This window comes from Chelonus insularis, unplaced genomic scaffold (assembly GCF_013357705.1).
Source record: "Chelonus insularis isolate UGA/USDA-ARS -01 unplaced genomic scaffold, ASM1335770v1 contig_67_pilon, whole genome shotgun sequence".
Lineage (NCBI taxonomy): Eukaryota > Metazoa > Arthropoda > Insecta > Hymenoptera > Braconidae > Chelonus > Chelonus insularis.
This window is the reverse complement of record NW_023276701.1, coordinates 109,479-125,409: the sequence shown is the minus strand read 5'-3', so window position 1 is coordinate 125,409 and position 15,931 is coordinate 109,479. Positions and strand designations below refer to the sequence as shown.

Sequence of the window (15,931 nt, the reverse complement as noted above, 5' to 3'; positions counted from 1 at the left end):
CGAGCAGTTGCATAAGTTAATTCAATTGCATATCTACACTTATGTCCACAAGGGACGAACGTTGCTCTTAGTTGGTTTATGAAGCATACACAGCAGGCTCTTGTACCTGGAGAACTCGGTAACTCTTGGAACATAACGTCATTAACTACTTCATGATTCCAATTAAAAATATCTACGAAAAAAAGTTATGTTGAAATTCAATGAGAATTATAACAAACAGGTTAGTGTCCTGATTCGTGAAATGAAACTTAATTTTAATCATCACTAAAATTCATCACTGTAAAATTAAAAAAATTGTTCTATTGATCCCGAATCTCATCTATAGTACCTATTAATGACTTGAGAACTTGATAATTGGAGTGACGTATCGAAAGAGAAACTAAAAAACCATTGAGCCAACCTCTACAAGATGCAATACAGGGTAGGTCAATATCTAATAATCATAATTGGAGGGATAGATCGAATGAAAAAAATAAAAAAACCTCTAAGCCAACCACTTAAGATTCAATACATGGTCAGTTAAAGACTAAAAATCAACCAGCTACATCATTATCTACAGACGAAACTGTCGATCTGAAAGAAGTCGAATTAGATTTGATGAAAACGATAAAGAGCTCAGTAGAGAAACATAATAATCGTGAAGCTGAATCGCATTAAATAGTCATGAAAAAAGCGTGACTTGAATTGGAATTAATAGAGAAAAAGAAAAAAGCTTTAGACTAAATATTGAGGCTTTTGTCCTGATTACAGGGAGAAAAGGAAAGACTAGTTTTTATATACTGAAGTGTTTGTTACATAAATATTTATCAAAGATAGTGTTTAACAGTGTAATACTGATATGTTTAACAAACAGTCTATTTTCACAATAAATACTTAACTTTTTGCATTGTTTTGTATTCTACTTAAGTATTGTACTGATTGAAGTTAAAAAAAAGACTGGTTTGTATATTGAAGTATTTGTTACATAAAGATTTATAAAATGATTCGGTATTTCAATAGACTATGCTACGAATATGTTTAAAAAAACAAGGTTAATTTTATCAATAAATACTTAGGTTTTTCTACTGGTTATTAAGAAAAAAAAAACTAGTTGTAGTTTATTTGAGTTTTCATTACATAAATATTTAGAAACAAGATTGTATATGAACAAACTATAATCCTACTTCTACATTTTAACAACAAAATCTGTGTTTGTAACAATTAATAAAATTTTTGTACCAAATACAATAAAAACAACATTGGTTTTAGTTTAATAAGTATTTCCTACATTAATATCAAGATGGTGACATAGGATTTGATTAATTTATAATTTTACTGTTATGTTTTGCAAACAAATTTTATTTTCGCCATAACTGTATAGGATTGTTTGTTTTATTCGAAGCACTAAGAGTACGTTTAAAGTGCACTTCAGCTAGACTATACTATTCTTGTTTAGAAAAAAATGGTTGTTAGACCAAATCAAACATTTTAATGCTTGGATCAAGCCTTAAAGCATTTTTAAAAAGATTTTTAGCAGCACACCAAGCTACTGGTGAATTTCTATCTTCAGAAAAAAATTCTTGAGTCAATGTTGAAACTTGTACCTTAGCATGTAAATGTCATAGAATCGTACTATACATTTCCATCAGATCCATTCGTTGTCATTCCAGTTCTGGCCAGCAAAGAAGCTTATAAGCAACTGTCTTATAATCATTCATTTCAAAATGAGTTTTTGTTAGCATTGATAATACCCAACCAGTGGTATAATATTTCTCTGGTAAAACTGAAAGAATTTCTATTGATAGTAAATAATTAAATTAACTCAAATGTTGATAAGCCATCCTAAGATCTTATAAACGAGACATGAATCCTTAAGTAAATTATTTTTGAACAATTACAGCACAGTGTGTAGCATTGGTTTGATTTAATGCATTAGTTGTTGCTACCATTCATTCAGAAGTTATTGTCTCACTTTTTTTTTTCATTTCAATTTTGTTCATTCAATTCATTAAATATTGTCTTGCTTAAATTAGTCTTTGGTCTAGACGGGCTCTGGTATCGTGTGACGATAACTTGGTGTCACCAATTTCTTTATATTTGGAGATTTATTGTTATCCAAAAAAAAAGGATTTTTAATAAATCATATTATGGAGTATATTTTTCAGATAATGTTTTTCGAGTATACAACCTTATATAACCTTAAGTGAATAACTGTGGCTAAGAAGTCGTGAAGAGCGTTGAAAATTCGTAATTTGAAGAACTGGTGGTGCTAAAGTTGATATTGTTGGAATAACCGTTACAATATTGGCAGGATTGGATTGTTCCAATCTTTTCTACAGACACTAATTGCTGAAAAGAAACACAAGTAAATTACTTTTCTATGTTATTTTTCATTGGATGGTTTTTTCGTTGATAAACTTTTTAACATATTTAATTTAAGAAAGTGAAAAAAATAAAATAGAAAACAAAAAATTTACGGCTACATGAACATAAATGCTTATTTTCTTGGCTGAGCTTTTTTCATCAATCGTTTTTGTAACAGTGACATGTGGATTTATAATATTCTGAATATAATAGAAAATAAAATAGTTTTTTTTCTAAAATTTAAATGTATAGTGAACAATTTAATATGAACATTTTAATATCTAATTACCTTCTATAATAATAATCAGATAAATACTGGCGTTCATCAGCGTGTAGAAGAATATTATTTTCAATTTCAGGAATCACACCATATATTGGATTATTTACAGCAGGTGATGGTTCATTTATTCTGCAGATATTACACAACACTGCTAAAGCTACGATCGCTTCTACTGTTGATTCTGAATGGAAAAATCTTGATCCAATTGTTAAAACTGGGAATATCCGGCATGGTTCTGGTTCGAATGTGAGATTCATTGTATAACAGCTTAACTGGTGTCATAGGGTTTTGCAAGGGTGTCATCAAATATGGTTCCAGAGGATAGCCCGCATCCCCAATCAGAAGAGTATTTCCGAACTCACCAGCCGAAAAACGCGTTTTTATGTTAGAAAAATCCAGAATTGTCGCATCATGACAACTGCCTGGCCAACTTGCTACTATATCCAAAATCTGGGGACGAGAATTGACCATGATTGGTACGTTTATTGAATAGAAACCTTTCCCATTTCGTGAACAGTAAAGCATCATCTTGACCTAAAAAGTCAGACAAATTTCGAAAATTGCATTCATATATGAATAAGTTATAATTTATTTAAATATATACATAGATATGTTGCATTACCATATGATCTCATTCTTGCATGAAAACAATCAAAAGCAGCTACTGCGTGAATAAATCCTACTTTTTGGAAATTTTCTATTTGAGCTTGACGTATTCCTGGAGAACTAGGAAAAACTATGAAATACGGACGTAAAGTCGCGATTACCTAGCATACCCGATGAATGAAAGCATATGCAGCCATTTTACTAACTCCGTGGAAATCTCTCATTGTGATAATGAAGGATCCAGTAGATAAAAATCGAATACCAAGTAATAATTGGATCATTGGTGGGACTGCATTGTTTCTGTAAAGTTTAAAAAAGACATTTATGTTCAATTACCTTACCTTTCAGTGTTGTGCCGTAACATAGATTCAACTATTTTATACACCTCAAAGACGCTTTTCTTCAACAAGCGAAACCGAGCTTTGAAATCAATCTCATCGTATACAAAAAACCCAATTAACCCTTCTTCTAAAAATACGAGGTCGTCTGACGCGTAAATTGGGCGTACCATCGTTATCATCATCGTCATCAGAATCATTCAATAAAAAGTCCAAGAATATTAAATCCATCGTAAATTTCACTTCGCACAAAATATAACGACAAAACACTAAAGCCGGTTAGAAATCAATGAAACTAAAAACAATTGGTTATGTTGTACTTATAATATAGCTTATAAAAAATCTGTAGGATGGCGCTACTATCTACTTCTTTTTTTCTCAAATTCAAAGTTGGTACCACTACTTAGTGCCGAAGTTAGTTGGTAGGAAAGTTAGCACCTTTGTGGTCGAACTAACCAAATGACACTTACATAATTGTCTACTCATAGTCATACTCATATCGTCTTGAACGTCGGTTCTATTTAGAATTCCTCCTAAAAATTCACGCATTGAATACCTATAATAGTTCAAAATTTTATTTTATTGCTGCTGTTTTTGTTAACGATCTCTACCCAGATCTGAATCGACATGTGAACGTCTTTATTTAATATCAGCGTCTCCAATTATTTGCCGTAATCTTGCTAAATGTTTTCACTTCGATGAGCTAGTGGGAAAAGATGAATAGAGATTACATATGGACGGTAATCAGACTTAAGTGGACTGTATTTTTTAAGATATTTGGATGCTAGAACAGTCAGGACTGTTGAACGGGTGTAAATGAATCGGCTGACACTAGTTACCAATAACAAATAGCTATTTATAAACCACTAAAGTAACAGTAACAAGTAAACTAATGATCAGAGAGTCTATCTGATAAGTGCATGAAATGAGTTTACTGAAAACTGAGTCTTTGAATTGTCTGCGTACAGTCTTGAGTTCACTGAAATTTCTGATGATAAGTTCACTGATGAGTTAACTGTTGAGTAGAAGATCACAAGAAAGTTGTAAGTTTTCCTGTGCTGGTCTCTGTACCAGGAGTAGTCTGAATTTTTTGAGTTGACTGTTACAACGAGTTGTCTGTGGGTTGGTATCGTCCGATGATGCCCAAGAGTCGTCCGAGTACGAGCTACGTACAAATACTACCAGTAACTGATGAATACTGAAGACAACGGACCGTTTTTCCAAAAACTCTTTGTTTTCGAAGCTTCTAGATTCTTTGAGAAGGGATATCAACACCTAGGAATTAATGAGAGCAGTCTAATTGACGTAGATAAGTTGGCAGGAGAGACATTGATTCATCTAATTATTTTGTGGAGAAAAAAATATCAGGCCGTCGGTAGAATGCCTTCGACTAAGTCAGAACACTAAACAAATTAGGAAAAATATATTTATATATATTGTGACGTTATTTTTCGATAACGTCCCATTGTCAGCTCTAGAATTGTTTATTAAATATTTAAGGCTGATAATAGCCCATTGAGAGTGTTCTAGTAATGATTTATAGAGAAAATCTATTTGCTTAAAGCCCATTTGAGCAGTACCTTGACTTCGATAGTCAAATTATGCCTATTTTCCATGTGTTAGTCATCATAATTATTTCCTGTACGCCAAAATACTTAATGGCTTAATTATATTATTGTTTCATCTAAGTTTATAAGTTATAAGAGTTATTTTCAATTGATTTTTGTATATTTTTCTTGTTAATCTTATTTGTAGAGAGTAATTATTATTTATCAAGTTATTAATTACTATTTCATGCAAACCAAGGCTAAGGGATTTATTTAGTAATTAAAATTAGGATGTAATCTCAAAAACACAAAAGAAGCAGAGCTCAAACCAACAAGTAAAGTTATCAAGAAATATAGACCGTTGTGAGGAGAGTTGGGAGGCTATAGTGGAGAAGAAGACCAAACGAACGAGTCACCCTACAGTTTTCCCATGCTGGGAGACGTTCCAGCCCTAAGGGTTGTAGTCACGGGGCTGTCGCCAGTGAAATGGGACTCCAAGGTGAAGATGGAAGTGTGGATGTGGTCTTAGGATTAAGTTTGGAGCCTAGGATTAAGTTGTTGAGTCTAGAAGATAAGTTTTTGAGTTTAGAATTAAGTTTTGGGTGCACCTTAGAATTAAGTGACCCCTCCACATGAAAATCTGGGAGAAGTCACGTGAAGATAACCACCAATGAGAAATGTGCCTTGATAATTTGAAAAGAATTAGACCCTGGAAGGAGAAAGAAGAACAAAGGTTAAGAATTTTGAATGGAGATTTTTCGCGAGAGAGTCGAGAGATAGCCAAGCTCCGAGTCAGTCGAGGGCAAGCCACAGAAGAAGGTAGTCAAGATCAAGCCAAGACTGGAGTTAGAGGAGATGGAGATCCAGTGAAGGTGCAGTCAGCAAACTAGAACACAGGAGAAGTACTGCTCCTGTGAAAGGAGGTCCAGAACAACTAGGACCAGGTTCAGTAAAACTAGTAACATCTAGAGCTCTGCTGAAACTGTAAGTTATTGAGAAGAGATTTGTAATGGGTTTATAGGTAAATTTGTAGCTAGTAAAAATTATTTTGTTGAATTAAAGAAAATCCGTGAGGCTTGGTTTGCTCTCGTACTCGTTAGTTTAAGCTTAATTGCAGATTTTAATAAAGAAGATATGATTTAGTTTAATTGATTCGATTTATTGTGGAGAATTAAAATATTGCGTTTGTGAGTTTAGAATTTTGAATTACGATTTATTGAGAAATATTTTGTTAAGAACTAGTCTTTAGTTAGTAAGTAAGGTTTATTTGAGCTCCAGAATTGTAACAAGTCGGAGTTCTAGTTGATTTATTTTGAAGATCGTGATAGCGTAACTGTTTATTTGATATAGAAATTTGTGATGATGTTTTGAGTTCTAGTAATGGTTGAGAAAACCTAATTGAGAAAATTATTATAATAAATTTGAGAGTTAAAAGAACATGTTGAACTTGTTAGTTTATTTCTGGTAGTTTGGGAACCTTCAACCCAGTACATTAGTTAGTTTATTTCGTTTGGTCTCTTATTTCGATTATTTCGGTTGTGTAGTTTTATTTTGTTGGCCGGATACGACCCCTCTCCACAACCTACACAACTGAGGGCCAGGACATGCCCTGTTCAGGAGGATCCTGATTTTTGTAGAACCATCTTAGTTAAGTTAGATATAAGTTTGAGACTTAGTTTTAAGTATTGAGACTTTGCTATAAGTTTGAGATTTAGTTTTAAGTATTGGGGACTTTGAGAGATTGTGTAGATTTTGAGTTAGTTAGTAAGTTGAGATCTGGAGTTTAGATTTAAGTTTGAATTAGTTGTAAGTTATACCAGTTTAGTTGTTCTGGTGAATAAAAATAACTTGGCGCCCTAGGTAAAGTAGTCTTAGTCTCCCAGGGATGGTTCTACTCAGGATTCTCACCTGAAGGAAGGTGCGTTATAGAATATACCCCCTTTTTTTTGAGGGGGGGGGGTAGAAAAATAACGTTACAATATATATACATATTCTTAATAATTTCCATAAAAAGTTATAGAGGTATAAAATTGAACTATGATCCATACACAAAACACGGAACAAAGGTGGATGTTCCCAACCAACTCTCGAGAGAAGAATACGATTGGATACTTCAGCGATATTGCTGATACGCCATGGAGAATTATGAACAGATACTATTCCAGCTAAGGGTTGCCAATACCTTTCTAAATATCTTCGAAAAATATATAACCTATCACTTGATAGTTCATGAATTTGGATAATCCGAGTTATTATTCTAATTGCCTCTGGAAATCGGTGAACTGGTAACAATAGAATACCCCATATTAGTTGCAGAATGACATTTAATTCACCGTGCCGCGAGAGTCGCAATTTCTTCCATTTTCTTGGCACAGCCTATGAAATGGAACTTAATTAGATACTAACTACACAATCATTTCATTACGTGCTCTTGCAAAGTGAAATCAATAACCCCGTCAGCGAATCCATGGCATTGTGTTGCGAAGAGATCTTAAAAGTGCAGCTTCGTAATCCACTACAACTGCACGGAGATTTTGGCATATGTCAGAAACTCGATTTATGATCCACTGCCAAACTGCTGTGTTTATAAAGGACGAATAGTGTAGAAATCCCCTACAACAAACATTTCAATAAAATGTCTTTAAAATTCCTTAAAAAAAACCAATTGACTTATTATAGGTACTCGCCACGTTCATACACCTAAGGTATATGATTAATAATTGTACTCCGCATGAAAGTTGTGGTATGCTCTAAGAAAAATATGAATTTTATATAAATTATAAGAGAACAAATAGTTCTTTTTTAAAAGATATGAAAACAATTATGCCTAAAAGGTTTCATCAACGTAAAGCTCTTCAGTACTCCTCATGTGTTCCAGCATATTGCTATTTTCGAACATGTATCCAATCGATCCATCAACTCCAGTGATTTGACCTTGATATATCTCGCGGACACCTTCGTACATTTGTAGCATAGGTTGGAAACTTTTCATCATACATAGTATGTTATTTTCTACTCCAATCAACATACATACTATGTTGTTTTCTATTTAAATAACGCGGGAAGCTGGAATACTTACATTCAGTTTCAATTGTGTAAATTGTAACTTAAATACTTTTTTTTTCTTAATTTCATAAAGATATACTAAATATACTCTAAGTATAATATAACGAAAAAAAAGCCTTTATTTTTCTAAATTACGTTTATTTCGAGACATTTCGTAATTTTTGACCGTATAATTATAGAAACAAAAGTTAATGCAATAAACCAATATCTTCACAGAATTATTATTGAATATAAATAATTTCAATGTGAGTTAAGTTATAAAATACCATTGAAAAGGATATAAATATCAAGAAATAATTAATATTTTATTTCATCATCATAATATTGTGATCTCGCTTCGTCATTTAAAAAGAATTTTAAAAAGACAGAATTTAAAAACGTCATAAAATTATTGAATCTCTGTTCTGACTTGGAGGGGCCCAAGTCAGTTAGTCAGAAATATTCAAAAATTGTTAATGCCGGACTTGTCCACCGGCGCGTCAGTCAACTCACTGGACCAATCATCGGGAAGTATTTCCCTCATGGCCCAGAAGGCAACTCTACGGCCCTAGTGACGCCAACAAGCACGCGGTCGAGCACTTGTGGCGTCAGTTAGCTCCAGGCAAATCAAGCGGTCAACTCTGTAGAAAATTACAAAGTCAGTTAGCTCCAGGCAAATCACGCGGTCAGCTCTGTATAAGTTTTCGCAGTCAAATCGTAGTTTTTGCAGTCAGCTCACTCGTTGTACAACAACGTACGGTCAAATAGACTCAGACAGCTCTCACGAAGAAACGTGAATCATCAAATTACTCTCATCAGTGCAAGTGGTCCAATATAGTCAGTTTGTAGTGTCTTTGGGCGCGAAGCTGAACTGGCGTCGACGCCATAGTGCCTCACGGACATTCACCTATACATCGCTCCCCCGAATAACTCTGGTGTATACTGTGAATGTTGCTATTCACTGTTTTTTGAGACTCTGTTATTTGATGACAAAATAACCATCAGACAACTCAGAAGTGTATGAACAATTAATGTACAGTCAATTCACCTAACCGTAGTGATTAAGAATTTCAATTGTTTAAGTTAAGTGTTATTGTTGAATAAAAAACTATAAAACTCAAGCAGTCTGTGTTAATACACTATATTTTTGAACCTTCTAGCATCCAACCTTTTTTCTTATTCTGCTCTTAATTCATACAGTCCACTAGTTTTGTGCCGGCCGACTCGAAGTCAGAACATTTGGTCCTTCGAGCCGGATAAGAACGGCTTGGATGCATATCGAATAACTCTAGAAGGTTCTAGTAGTGAATATTTTTCGGGAATAGTTAGTGAAATATTCATTCGCGAGTGTTTGTGATAAGACAACTCTTAGTATTCGATTGTAAACAACCTTACAGACAAAAGGTGTTTACGCATTCCAGTGCCCAGTGACACTCATCTGTATTATTGTGAGACAGTGGTGCTCATCTCACAACTTAAACAATTTGTTGAGACGCTTGGCGCGCAGTTTGGTTGTGTGAGAGCCAAGATACCCTCGATGCAGTCAACTCACGTGTATATAAACATAGTTATTAATTAGTGTAGTGTCCTTAGAGTAAGTTTAGTCACCTAAAATTATTATTCAGAGCTCGTAGACTCAGGTAATTAATTTTTTTGTGATTCTTTTGGTGTTGAGACTTTCTTGAAAGCCCACCATTGGCATCAAGGTGACAACAGACAACTCTAGCAACATTTTTTGTGTGAATTTTCTTAGTGATAAGTGGAGCGTTAGTGACATTAGACAACTCACTCAACTGAACAATGGCAGACAAACGGTTAATTTCGCCGGCAAACTCGGACTACGTTGATGTAGCCGAAGACAATGAGTCAGTTGAAGGTATTAGTGAGATATTAGAGCAAGTGAGTGTAAGCCAAGCACCATCACCAGTTCCAGTCGACTCTCAGGCAGAAGGTACCAGTGGAACAACACTTAAGGTTCCCGAAAAGGCAACAACATCACGTGACAGGTCCAAGTCACCACCTGCTCTGGCAAACACCACGTTATTTAAATTGACGTCTCAAATGTCCAGGTATGAGCAGCTTCAATTTATGCAGCAAGACGTGGCTGATCTTGTGCGACAGCCTGCTCTCGTCACAATGCCCATAATCGAGGCGAAGCTATCACAACTCAACGACCTCTGGACATACTTCGTGGTGGAGCATGAGGCATTAGGAGTAGGGTGTCGGTTGACACTATTCAAACACCAGTATATGACCGACAGAGTGTATGAAAGTGCGTTACGGCTGCATTATCATATAGAGTCAACTCTCCATCGTGTAAAATCAGAGCTACACGAGAAAGACATCCAGAAGGCCATCGATGAGTACAAAGCCTCTACAAAGCAGTCAACTCCAATCATCTACCGACAGGCAACTCTCCCAGAGATCCCTCTCCCAACATTCGCAGGCGACTCATCAACGTGGACGCAATTTCGGGACATGTTTACGTCCCTCGTCCACGATCGGGAAGATCTCAGACCAGTAGCAAAACTACACTACCTGAAGGCCAACGTATCAGGTCCCCCACTTCAACTGATCCGTCATGCTGTGATGAATGATGATGGGTATGAGCCAGCATGGAATCAGCTCAAGGCCAGGTACGATGACCCAGAACAACTCATCTTTGCCCACATCAAGGACCTGTTCAGTGTGACCACACCATCATCAAAGTCAGCTGAACAACTCGAAAACCTTGTGGGAGTAGTACGGCAAAACTTAGATGCCTTGAAGGCACTCAATGTCCCAGTCGACTCAGCAAACTACTTCTTGGTATACCTGGTGGCCAGTAAACTCGAGCAGCCGCTACGTGAGTCATGGGAACTCGAGCGAAGTAGGTCTCGCTCACCGACAACTCTAGACAGTCTACTCAACTTCATCTCTACCAGGGCACGTGCAATGGAGTCAGCGCAGGAAGCGGCTCGGCACGCAAAACGGTGGCCTACCCCAGTGGTCACCAGAAAATCAAGAGCGCAACAGTCTACTCACCCACAGACAACTCGAGCCTCCAGGCATGGGGCTCAAAAACGACAAGCAGATTACCCGTGTGATCAATGCAGCAGCTTGGATCACTACTTGGTTGACTGCAAAGCGTTCGCAGGACTGTCACAACACGAAAGGTACAAGCTGGTCCTCGCAGCACGGCTGTGCTTCAATTGCTTCGGCCACCACTCCATCCAGGTGTGCCAGTCAGAGAAACGATGCAGCACGTGCAATTTAAAGCACCACTCAATGATCCATACGCCCAGGACAGAATCGCTAAGAAAAAGAGGATATGGACCAGGCCAAGAACCGCAGCCTACTCACAGCAGCCAACACCCATCAACCTCCCAGTGAGATGACGATGTGCCATTTCCACAGCCGACTCCAGATCACACCCATTCATCTAAGCAGACTTCTCATCAGGTAACTCATCATCATAGTCAACTCTCTGCAGTCAACTCTAATCATGTTTCAGTCAATTCTCCAAGTGGTGGTGTGATCACTCAACATGCAGACAACTCAACGATTAATGGTGATGAATCATGTCAATCTATATGTGCTGACAGGAGTAAAGAATGCTTCTCTGATGACTCGACGGAAAGGATGACCTTAGCACATGAGGTTTCGGCCTCAGGAGGGTTGAGGGTCCTGGAAGAAGAGTCAGAAGGTCTCGTTCGATCTCCTACAGCTGAAGAACAGAGTCAAACTCACACTAGTCAACTCTCAGACGACTCACATGATTCAACAATCACCAAGAACAATACAGACAACTCAGAGATTCATGGACGATTCTCTTCAGCACTCAGGGCAGCAGAAGATCCATGCACGAATGAGTCTCCAGTTCAAGCAGACAGCTCAGCAGTCTTACTCGCCACAGCCAATGCAGTATTACTCTCAGACTACTCTCAGCTTCCAGTAAGACTCCTGATAGACTCAGGGTCTGAGCTGACGTTCATCTCATCAAGTGTGGTAAAGACTTGTCATCTCCAACGTCGTCCATCAGTAATATCAGTGCTGGGAATTGGTAACGAACCAGCTGTACAAACTAGAGGAGTGACAACAGTGACACTTAGATCAACTCACACACAGGAGCAAGTTACAATTAATGCTCATATCCTCAAATGTGTCACTGGTACTGTACCAACCAGACAACTCAAGGAACTCAACTGGTCAGCTCTCAACTCTCTGCAACTTGCTGATCCAGACTACTCAACTCCAAGACCCATTGACATTTTAATAGGAGCAGATTGTTATGGACTAATTGTGAAGGCAGGCATAAAACAATTTCCTGAGTCATCGCTAATAGCCCAAGATTCAATCTTTGGATGGATGCTCATTGGAATGCCACAACAGACAAGATGCTCAAGTCAGATAACTCATCACGCAGCAAGGGTCAACTCATACCAGCAAGTATCTGATCTCTTGACAAAATTCTGGGTTCAAGAAGAAGTTCCAGAGACCTTAGCCAGCCAACTCAGCCCAGATGATCAATCTTGTGAAGATCATTATGTTACGACTCATTCAAGAGATCAAGATGGGAGATATATTGTGAGAATACCACTCAAAGCATCACCATCTCTTCTAGGCAACTCATCAGCGAGAGCTCATCAGTGTTTACTACACATGATCAGACGACTCACCAAGAATGACTCATATGCACAACTCTATCACAACTTTATGCAAGAATACGAGTCACTGAACCACATGACACGAGCCAAGGCAAGTCCAGTCAACTCTCCAGTGTATTATTTGCCTCATCATGGTGTCTTAAGAGAAGACAGTGTTACTACAAAGCTTAGGGTAGTATTTAATGGCTCTAGTCCATCTTCTAGTGGTCTATCAGTGAACGATATTCAACATACTGGTGCCAAAGTCCAGAAAGACATTGCAGACGTACTCATTTGGATCAGGCAGCATAAATTTGTGTTCACATCAGACATCACCAAGATGTACAGACAAATCAAAGTCCACCAAGATGATTGGGATCTCCAGAGAATCCTGTGGGTGGACGAGCACTCCAAGATCATCCCATATCAACTCACAACAGTCACGTATGGTACCAGATCAGCTCCATTTCTGGCTGTTCGCACAATGATCCAGCTAGTGAAGGATGAGGGTCATAAGTTCCCTCTAGCTGTTGATCCACTACTAAAAGGAAGATATGTGGACGATATTTTTGGAGGTGCTGACACCGTGAGTCAATTGATAGACATCTCAACCCAAGTCAGACAACTCTGCATGGCAGGTGGCTTCCCGTTAGCGAAATGGCACAGCAACTCACTTCAATTCCTTCAATCACTTACAGACAACTCATCAGAAGAGCAGATCCACTCCTTTGAGAGCAGCAAAACGAAATTACTTGGGCTCTCGTGGATTCCAGCGAACGACTCATTTAAGTTCAACTCAAAACCTCCTCGTGAGAAGTCCAAGCTCACAAAGAGAATAATTTTATCAGAAACAGCACAACTCTACGATCCACTTGGATTTCTAGCACCCTTCATTGTCAGAGCAAAGATGTTGCTACAAGAAATCTGGCTAGATAAACTTTCCTGGGATGACCAAGCCCCAGATCACATCATCACCAAGTGGAACAGCTTCAGATCAGAACTCTCACATGTTTCAGACCTCTCAATTCCACGATGGTTACGGATTACTCAGAAATCGACCGTGGAACTTCATGGTTTTTCAGACGCCTCACAAGCAGCTATGGCAGCTGTTGTTTACATACGGACTACTCATCCAGATCATGGAACTTGTTCAACTATAGTCTGCTCAAAGTCTAAGGTTGCTCCATTGAAGAAGATGTCTATTCCTAGACTAGAACTCACCGCAGCATTGCTGCTTGCCAGACTAATCACTTATGTAAGGAACAACTTAGACATTCAGCCCACTCAACTCGTATGTTGGACAGACTCCTCAGTGACTTTGACCTGGATTCAGTCTCACTCATCCCGTTGGAAGGAGTTTGTAAGAAACAGAGTGTCAGCAATTCAAGATCTCACTCCAATCAGCGTTTGGAGGTTTGTACCTGGCAAACAAAATCCAGCGGATTGTGCTTCTCGAGGTATCAGCATATCCCAGCTTCGGAAGCACCCCCTGTGGTGGACAGGACCACAGTGGTTAACAGCAGACGAATCATTATGGCCAACTCAATCATCAGTGTACGATTCAACAGCTCAGCAGGAAGAGCGGCCCGGGCTCACTTTAGTTACTCAGACAATTCAACATGATTATCATTGGGATATGATATACAGACATTCTCGGCTGATCAAATTGCTCAGAGTGACTGCAATTTGCTTCAGATTCAGCCAACTCCTCAGACGAGTACCGCAGTCATCTCTCACCTTCCCTCTCACGCCACAAGAATTAGAGAGAGCAAGGATTTTTTGGATAAAGGCAACTCAAGAATCGTACTTCTCACAAGAAATCAAGCAGATCAACTCAAATTCACTGCCCGTCTCACACCCCCTCGCACGATTGACAGCATTTATTGACACTCAGGGAGTCATACGTGTTGGAGGGAGGTTAGCAAATGCTAGCTTGGACCAAGAAGCAAAGCATCCTGCAATCCTACCACAGAAAACTCATCTTTCCAGACTAATCATTGCAGATGCTCATGAAAGAACATTGCACGGTGGGACGCAGGCAACTCTGAACCTCATACGATCATCGTACTGGATCATTGGCGGACGACTCCCAGTACGATCCTATATTTATCATTGTATGAAATGTGCTCGTTTACGTGGCGAACGAGCGAAGCAGTTAATGGGTCAATTGCCGCTATCAAGAATCACTCCAGCCCGACCATTTGCCGTCTGTGGTGTGGATTACGCTGGTCCCATCACGCTAAAGACTTGGAAAGGCAGAGGCGCCAAAACATCTAAGGGTTGGATGTGCATTTTTGTGTGCTTCGTTACTTCTGCACTTCACTTAGAGATTGTAACAGATTATTCAGCAGACTCATTTATTGCAGCGTTCAGAAGGTTCACTGGACGTCGAGGTGTCTGCTGAACTCTCCACAGTGATTGTGGCACCACATTTCAAGGCGCAGACACGCTTATCAGACAACTCTTCAAGCAGGGGACTCAACAGTTCAGTCAACTCGCAGCTGTATTTGCAAAGGATGGAACTGACTGGAAGTTTAATCCACCAGCTGCACCACATATGGGAGGAAAATGGGAAGCTGCAGTCAAATCAGTAAAGTTCCATCTTAACAGAACGATAGGCGACTCACTCTTTACATATGAAGAGCTTTCCACACTGCTTGTCCAGATAGAAGCAGTCCTGAACTCCAGACCACTCGAGCCTCTCTCAGCCGACTCTACAGACATCTCAGCGTTGACTCCAGCACACTTCTTGGTTGGTGAACCTCTAGTAACATTACCAGAGCCTTCACTGGAAGATGTGCCAATGCCACGCTTGTCCAGGTGGCAATTTATTCAGCAGCGACTCCAATCGTTTTGGTCAACGTGGTCAAAACAATACCTTCAGCAGCAACTCGCCATTTCCAAGTGGAAACACCCCGCTCACAACATCACAGTCGGCTCACTTGTACTACTCACTGACGAGCGGTTCCCACCAACGAAGTGGCCTCTCGCCAGAGTGATTGAGGTGTTCCCAGGATCAGACGGACTCATCAGAACAGTCAAACTCAGGACAGCAACAGCAGAACTCGTCAGACCACTCACAAAACTAGTCATCTTACCATACACTCCACCAGCAGAAGATCAGCAAAGGCGTTGCTGATGGTGGGA

General features: G+C 38.7%; 2 protein-coding genes across 2 annotated transcripts; one reads left to right on the top strand and one right to left on the bottom strand.

The window, feature by feature from the left end:
- Positions 1–2,628: 2,628 nt before the first annotated feature.
- Positions 2,629–3,740, bottom strand: LOC118070741 (uncharacterized). The gene is made up of 4 exons (XM_035089527.1): positions 3,571–3,740; positions 3,400–3,529; positions 2,986–3,157; positions 2,629–2,804 (listed from the first exon to the last, which is right to left on the bottom strand). Exons 1-4 carry the CDS (start codon positions 3,738–3,740, stop codon positions 2,629–2,631), a joined length of 648 nt encoding a protein of 215 aa, XP_034945418.1.
- A 6,219-nt stretch (positions 3,741–9,959) lies between these two features.
- On the top strand, positions 9,960–15,923 carry LOC118070740 (uncharacterized). The gene is made up of 3 exons (XM_035089526.1): positions 9,960–11,314; positions 11,744–15,177; positions 15,223–15,923. Exons 1-3 carry the CDS (start codon positions 9,960–9,962, stop codon positions 15,921–15,923), a joined length of 5,490 nt encoding a protein of 1,829 aa, XP_034945417.1.
- Positions 15,924–15,931: the final 8 nt, after the last annotated feature.

What these genes read in the sequence shown, in the direction of transcription:
- LOC118070741 (XM_035089527.1), bottom strand. Translation starts at nt 3,740, where the DNA reads ATGGTACGCCCAATTTACGCGTCAGACGACCTCGTATTTTTAGAAGAA. An exon ending in TTACGGCACAACACTGAAAG is followed by an intron (nt 3,530 to 3,570) that starts GTAAGGTAATTG and finishes TAAACTTTACAG; the next exon opens with AAACAATGCAGTCCCACCAA. An exon ending in CATATGCTTTCATTCATCGG is followed by an intron (nt 3,158 to 3,399) that starts GTATGCTAGGTA and finishes CTGACTTTTTAG; the next exon opens with GTCAAGATGATGCTTTACTG.
- LOC118070740 (XM_035089526.1), top strand. Translation starts at nt 9,960, where the DNA reads ATGGCAGACAAACGGTTAATTTCGCCGGCAAACTCGGACTACGTTGAT. An exon ending in GGACTGTCACAACACGAAAG is followed by an intron (nt 11,315 to 11,743) that starts GTACAAGCTGGT and finishes ATGTGCTGACAG; the next exon opens with GAGTAAAGAATGCTTCTCTG. An exon ending in AAGGTTCACTGGACGTCGAG is followed by an intron (nt 15,178 to 15,222) that starts GTGTCTGCTGAA and finishes CCACATTTCAAG; the next exon opens with GCGCAGACACGCTTATCAGA.